The sequence below is a fragment of the Contarinia nasturtii genome, unplaced genomic scaffold (assembly GCF_009176525.2).
Source record: "Contarinia nasturtii isolate CC-2019 unplaced genomic scaffold, AAFC_CNas_1.1 Cnas_scaffold_2858, whole genome shotgun sequence".
Lineage (NCBI taxonomy): Eukaryota > Metazoa > Arthropoda > Insecta > Diptera > Cecidomyiidae > Contarinia > Contarinia nasturtii.
Window position 1 is genome coordinate 1 of NW_022200175.1, and position 7,677 is coordinate 7,677.

General features: G+C 34.2%; 1 protein-coding gene across 1 annotated transcript; it reads right to left on the reverse strand.

Moving 5' to 3' along the window:
- Positions 1 to 1,031: 1,031 nt before the first annotated feature.
- On the reverse strand, positions 1,032 to 2,939 carry LOC116349278 (purine nucleoside phosphorylase-like). Its single transcript, XM_031780643.1, has 3 exons — positions 2,549 to 2,939; positions 1,818 to 2,475; positions 1,032 to 1,721 (listed from the first exon to the last, which is right to left on the reverse strand). The coding sequence occupies exons 1-3, from the start codon at positions 2,824 to 2,826 to the stop codon at positions 1,536 to 1,538; spliced, it is 1,122 nt and encodes a 373-aa protein (XP_031636503.1). The 5' UTR covers positions 2,827 to 2,939; the 3' UTR covers positions 1,032 to 1,535.
- Between the last annotated feature and the right edge of the window lie 4,738 nt (positions 2,940 to 7,677).

Genomic DNA, 7,677 nt, shown 5'->3' on the forward strand with positions numbered 1-7,677 from the left:
TTGGCCTAATACAATACCTTTCCTACACTAGGTGTGCAGAAAAGTAATAAATGGGAGAACGGTTTAGTTATTTTTACAAAGAGTGTACATTTCCATATTTTTTGCGGCGAAAGAGGCGACGCAATAATAACATTTTGTACAAATTTGAGTGAACGCGTGACTGAAAATTTATATCAGAACATTTTCAGATTTATAGTATTGCGTCACACTGGGAACTTCGAAAGAAGTGTTTTTTACTTATATCAATAGTTTTGATAGTATTCTGTTACCGTTAATATGTTCAAAATGGCAAAAGATGAAGATTTTTGTATAGGAAATGTACCATGAACGAATTCTACTGCAACATAAATGTCATATTCGATTTTCTCTTATCAAAAAACCCCCAAATACCAATTTTCATAGCAATCGAATAAAAACCAATTTTTTCGAAATATTATTCCAAAAGAATGGTTTCAAGCCAAAATATGCAAAACCCCTTTCCAAAAGTCAGCGGTATTGATTTTCATTTTTTTAACGTATATATAGAGTGACGTAAAGTATACATATTTCATATGCGTCACTTGGGGGACTGCCGTCCCCCGTGATGTGCCCCGGTGATTTTAGTCAAATGTCATTTTTGTTTATGTTACTTTCTCATTTGAATCTAAATTAACGAATCTTTAACCTTTCGCAACCTAATGCATATTTTGCTAGATATTTTGCATTCGAAAAAATTAAAAGAGAAAAGAAAATTATTTTCTTTGTTGGAAATCACCGAATGTAGATTTTGAATAGATTTTGTTCATAACGTTCCTAATATTATTGATTTTAAGTATGCAAATCAAACCATTAACCAAATTATCATCATACTTTTCACCAGATTCACCATAACACACCATCGTTTACATACCTTTTCCACCGAAGTTCACACGGGAACGTTTATTTTCGATGAAAATGGATATTCTCATCATTGAAAAACATACAAAGTGCCGAAAACCATAAGCTCCACTGATTTTCCCTGAATTATATCGAATTTATGAAAATAAAACCTATTTGATCCACATTGGCGTTTATTCATTTTGAAAATGTTACATTTCTTTCATTCATCAAATATCGTCTATCAAAATGTTTCAATAGTTCCCATATGAAACCTTAACGCTATGCGCGTCAAATCGACGTTATTCGACGCTATTCTATGTGTATATATTAAATTGTACATTATGTTTTACAGTGCCTGCGCCGTCTACTGTGATTGAGTCGCAATTCAATACACAAAACATAACAGGCAACGCGCGCACATAAACGGAGTTCGTGTGTTACTGTGTATAAGGCCGCATGCTTGCACAGCACTGTAAAACATAATGTACAATTCTATATACACATGGAATAGCGTCGAATAACGTCGATTTGACGCGCATAGCGTTGAGGTTTCATATGGGTTCATTCAAAAATTGAATGGAAAGATAAGGTTGGTCTACACATTCGATTTGAAAATGTTTTCACTACACAAATTTTCACTACAAATGGTTATTATTAATGTATTCTTCGATATTCCGTCAGTTAGAATCAATTTGAGCCACGAGTCGATGCACCAATTCGGCTAAGAAATTCTGTTGATTATTGGCCGCCTCAATGACGCTGTCATGATCAACCGTCTCTTCGCTCTCATATTCCGCAATGCATTTGTTCGTGATAATGCTAAATGCAAACACTTTTATACCGCAATGATTCGCCGTGATGACCTATGAATTAAATTAAAATTTCGAATGAAAACAATTGCAATTAGCATATCGTTTCAATTATGATTTACAGTTACTTCAATGCAAATGTGTACTAACCTCATGTACCGTTGACATGCCAACGCAATCAATGCCAAAACTTTTCAATAATTTCACTTCGGCGATGGTTTCATAATTCGGTCCTCCTAGACACGTGTAAACGCCTTCATGAACTTCACTGTCGATGCCCAATTCCCGCATAATATCAATGGCTTGCATTCTCATTCGGTCATCGTATGGTTTGCTGATGCATGGAAATCGTGGTCCGAACCGGGGATCGTTGGTGCCCCTCAAGGGATTGTGACCAATGAAGCCCATTAGATTGATGTGATCTTTTAAAATAACAATATCGCCGACATTGTAACGGTCATTCAAAGCGCCCGACGCATTTGTTACGATCAAATGCGTGACACCGACCAATTTCATCACACGAATCGGCATACAGCACTTGGCCAGTGAATACCCTTCGAAGTAATGAAAACGCCCTTGCATACACATCACCGGCACATTGTTCAGTGTGCCAAATATCATTTGACCCAAGTGACCTGGCACGGTTGACACTGGGAAGTGTGGAATACTTTTGTACGGAATTTTAATCGCATTCTCTATACTTTCGGCCAAACGTCCGAACCCAGAACCACAAATAATGCCAACCTTTGGACGATGTGCTGTACTGTTCAACAAGTAATTGGCAATATCTTGCACTAGATCGTATGAACTGACGAAACAATGAATTTTCAAATTGAAAAAATGGAAATTTTCTTCAAAATATTCACAAATGAAATACTTACAATTGACTTGCATCATCCATTTCGTTGCACTCACTCGCATCTATTTCTCTGGAGTTTTCGATCGAAACTGTGCTATTATTATGTGGGTTAACTGGCTTCATAGTTATTGATATTGATAATGGTGATTGGCGATTGGTGAAGCGTAAACAAATAATGAATTTGAAGAGCGATACGAATAAACCTAAATATGCGCCACAATAATCCCACTTTAAACTTTTACACGCACCGCATCGATACGGTGCCTCGTCAACATATCGCTTAGAGATAAACATAGGCATGCAAACAAACTACAACACACACCAAACATAATTCAAACAAGTTTTTTTCCATTTCTATCTATCACCGTTTATTCATACGTTTGGCGAATGATGCGTGCAAAAACAATGAAACAGCCTTCACGTATATACATTACAATACATTCAGAATTATCTCACAATTTAAAAATCTGAAAAAATATTTAAATTTAACATTTAAAATGAATTTTAATTCATCAAATCCAACCCATTGTAAAAAACGTGTGAATTTCTATCCCCATTCACAGAGCCAAAATCAAATTGTGTGGAATCAGAATGAATTTTGTGGCGAAACGCATTCGTCGTTGACACCAAATGAAGTGTCTGTACAAATGATTTGATTATCAGCTGTATCCAAAACAAATGAATCATGCACTGAAAATGTATATTTTCTCTGTCTCAAGTGATTTGTTTATACGGAATTTGAATTCGACTGAAAAGTGAGTGCATTCAATTTGCATAGAAAAAATGGATCATTAATTTGTTGTCGCTATTGGATTAAATTCTCCGAATATTGCATAGTTGCGAATGTCTCGTCAAAATGATATTATTCTGATAATTGAATGTACTGACCATGAGCTGCCTCAACCAAAAACGACTTGAAACTCGTTTAATTATCATTAACAAATTCGACTGAATTGGATTTCGTTCATTACATCAGAGTCCTTCAAATTGATAAAACTTTTTTGTCGTCATTTTGTGTAAACAACATCGTCTGGGTCGTGCTACGTAATTGATAGCGCTGATAAGGATGGAATTATTGTGTGACGCTGCATTTCATCATGTTCGAACTTCAAATTGATAATAATATTTGAACTGCAATCAGTTATCTGTTGTATTCAACATTCCATGCATTTTACGTCGGACTGAGATGGCTCAAACGGTCAAATTGTTCAATGCTGTTTTACTTTCGCCATTCAAACCGTTATTCACTTTTCTTTTCTTTCAAACAATTTGGCATTAGTATTTCTATGTGATTTTCTTATTCAATATAAAATCTGGTGATAAGAAAAAAAGAAAAGAAATGTAATTCATTTATTTATTTTAATTATTATTTCGAAAAAGTGAATAAATTTGATAGACACCAAATCAGAGCATAAGTAATTTAAAATTGATATTTCCTGTATGTGAAACCGTTTTTGATGTGTGTTTGGATGTGAATGACAGATACACGTCAAACCATTCAAATGTCACTTTTGTTTATGTTCTAAATAATATGAACTGTTTACATGGAAACCAAAATAGAAGGATACATTTAGTACACTGGTGTAGAATCGGTATATATTTAATACCAGATAGATATTAAAGCTTTTAAGAATGTAGCATTCATATATGAAGACCTTCGGCGAATTTAATTACTTTCCACTTGATTTCAAAAGAAATTGCTCGTTGCGAACACAATGCTCGTTGTCACTTTTTTACGCTTAATATCTCTTCGCGTATAACCGTAAGGATAGCTTTATTCTATTTGACTTTGAGTTGACATGCTTGATTCAAAAAGAAATAATCAAAATTAATTCAAAATTACAAATAAGAAGACAGATTCGTTCAAATTGACCAGACAATATATTTAGCTGCCGTCATCTGGATATTTCAGCTCATCTGGATGCCGTCAGCAGATGATGCGAAGTGAAAACAATAGAAGTGATTGTAATAGTAATACCAGTATATGACAAGCTTATATACCTATAACAATCACTTCTATTGTTTTCAATTCGCATCATCTGCTGACGATATCCAGATGAGCTGTAATATCCAGATGACGACAGCTAAATATATTGTCTGAAATTGACTGCAGTCTGCAAAGTAATAAAACCCACGTGTGGTATGGATTCGGAAAAATAGCAAATGTTTGAATAAACAGTGATAAAAAACTAACTCAACCACTGATATCAAACAAATAGCAATGATACTTTGCAATATAAATACCGTTTGTTGGGTAAAGAATCATTCGCATTTTGTTTTGTTTATTCAAACACGCAATTGAGTAAGCATGTGTCAAAAATCATTTGAATGCCTGATGCACTCAAATCGTAACAAACACGTGAACCACATTCAAACAATATTGAATGCAAAATTACTTCGCATTAAATGGAAGGCACATTGATTGAAATGCTTTCTGGACAAATACAAAAACCGTTGCTCCATACGATCGGAAGAACTTCTTTTAGGTTTGGAATTACCATAGCTGGGTGGAGTGGTTCCGTCTTAAACACCCCCTCTCACACCCGTGTTTGGGATTTGCTTCGGTCTACAAAACGAAAAAAATTAGTTTTGACCCCTTTCATTTTTTCGGTTTTTTGGATGAAAATTCTTTCAATTTTTTTTCGCTGGTCAACCCACCTCCCTGGAAAGTTTCTATTTGAAGCCCATCTCTCTTCAGAAAAAGTCTGCCCATCTATAAAATAATGACTGATTCATGACTTGTAATATCTCCAAATAACTAGAGATTTTTGAAAAAAAAAAGAGTTTTACAATTCTTCATAAAAGCATTGCTGTTCAAAACAAAAAAAGAGGCTATCTCTTCTTTATCAAAGAAATAACTCTATAAAAGTTATGATTCAACGTGTCTGTCAAGAGTCACCTTGATATAAGCCTGAACCGAATAAAAACCTATTACTTTTCCGCACACACCTAGTGTGAAAGGGGAAAGTATTGCAATTGGTCAAAATTTACGAAACTTTAAAAACATGTTTTCTGGACGTTTCTGAGGTCAGAGAACCCGAATCAGGCCGTTTTGAGCATGGTTGTTGTGGGTCTGTTCCACGTCGTACGTCGTACGTCGTACGTCGTACGTCGTACGTCGTACGTCGTACGTCGTACGTTGTCCGCCGTACGCAAAATTTGTCCATCGATTTTCTCACCACCCAGAAAAGTTATTTGAAATCTGACTTCACGGGATGATTGGGGGTACCCAGGAATAGAAATCATCAGATTTTGAGCGACTTTGGTTGATGGAAAAAAATTCCATGCCTGGAGTGATACCTATGAAAAAGAGTCCAATTTTCGTCCAAAAGTCATACTTAATGTAGACTTAAACACTCAAAAATATGTATTGGGGGTTTTTTGGCACGAGAAAACCGAATCCGAGGTTATTTTTAAGATACAATAAATTTTTGATGCAGTTTCCTCAAAAAAATCAAAAAGAATTTGGATTTTTATATGAGAGCCATGCCTGTATGCTACCTTAATGACGTGAAACTTTGCACAGACTATTTTTCACACAAAAATATAACATCCCGCGTGAACATGCCAGACCACCGTACACTTTATCTACACTTTGCTCACACCTTCATTTTCATGTTTATTTCTTAATGCTTATTTTGCATTGAAAGTATAGCGAGAGTGTGACGAAGGTGTAGCGAACGTATACAATACTCTTTCACACTTTCGTCAGACCTTTGTTTCTTTTAATGTATACAAAAAGAAATGAAGGGGAACATGCGGCGGAGAAGTACACATGCACAAACGTTACCTCTTTGTTCAAAAAATCATCTGGTAGCCTACGACTGTGGTGTTGGCGAGAAAAATTTTTAAAAAATTATTCGAATTTGCTAGGGTTTTTCACGAAATAAGTAAAGAGCAAAAAAAAACGATTTTATTGTAATTTCCTAGGGTTTTTGGCTGAGAAAATTCTTTAAATTTGTTAAGAATTTTCGCCAAAAAAGTGAAGAGCAAAAAAATCGAAATTTGTTGTTGAAATGAGAGAATTTTTAGTTTTTGAAAAATCACCCCCCCTGTAAAATGTAGCTCGCACATTACTGCTATACATATTATGTGTCCTTTTGTTTTTTTCTCTCTCGAAGTGGTAGCAAATCTTCTGGAAAATTTCAATAATCTTTCTTGAATTGGCCAAATATTGCAATTCTACCATGGTATAACCAACCGGCTAAGCCTATGAAGAGACAAAATGCATAAGCGGTGCACAGAGAGCACTACGAATCCAAATGACGTACGCGTACTGATTCATACTTTAATATGTCACACAGAGTACGACCATAAATACTCGCCTCATTGAAATACTTATTTTTTATGTAAATTCATGTAAATAATATTTACAACACTTTTTCTAAATTGATATTTTTTACTAATTTCTTTTAATCATATTTGATACTTGTGTATAAAATATGAACAAATATGAATTTCCGTATAGAGCAGATATGATTACTCCTAAATTGCACATAATATTTATACATGCATCGATTGTTCATGTGTATTTTAGGAGTAATATCTTCACCATTCTATGCAAAATGTGCTACGGGCAGAACAAATATGATAAAAAATGTGCTGTACGTAGAACATTTTTGCATTGAATGGTAAAGACATTATTCCTAAAACAAATTGCAATTATGTCCACAGAACGAATGGTGAAAAAACTATATTATAAGACACATAAAATGACTCAAAATAAAAACAAGCATTATTCAATAAATATTAAAAATTAATGCAATTCAGGAGTAACCCGAAAAACACAACGTAATACATAACCTTGAAATTGAATGATACTTTGTTTTCACACAAAGTGTATTATGTGCAATTTAGGAGTAATCACATCTGTTAATTGAAATTCAATTATGGATTAATTGAAAATTTAAATGAGTTCATATTTTAAAGACAAGTAATAAATATAATAAATTAGAATTGATAAAAAATAATTTTCAATATAAATACAATAAATGTGTTGTAAATACTATTTTCATGAATTTACAAAAAATAGATATTTCACTTTACGCTGTAAGTAACAGGGCTACTTTGGAGTAACGCTATAAGTAAAAGTGATGTACGCGTAGTCGAGAAGAAGAAGAAGACATAAAACTACGTCTGTGCACCGCTTAT

Bases quoted from the DNA above. Each gene is read 5' to 3' on its own strand.
- LOC116349278 (XM_031780643.1), bottom strand. From the start codon at position 2,826: ATGCCTATGTTTATCTCTAAGCGATATGTTGACGAGGCACCGTATCGA. The intron at 2,476-2,548 runs GTAAGTATTTCA...TTGTTTCGTCAG, and splicing joins ATGGATGATGCAAGTCAATT to TTCATACGATCTAGTGCAAG. The intron at 1,722-1,817 runs GTTAGTACACAT...TTTAATTCATAG, and splicing joins GCATGTCAACGGTACATGAG to GTCATCACGGCGAATCATTG.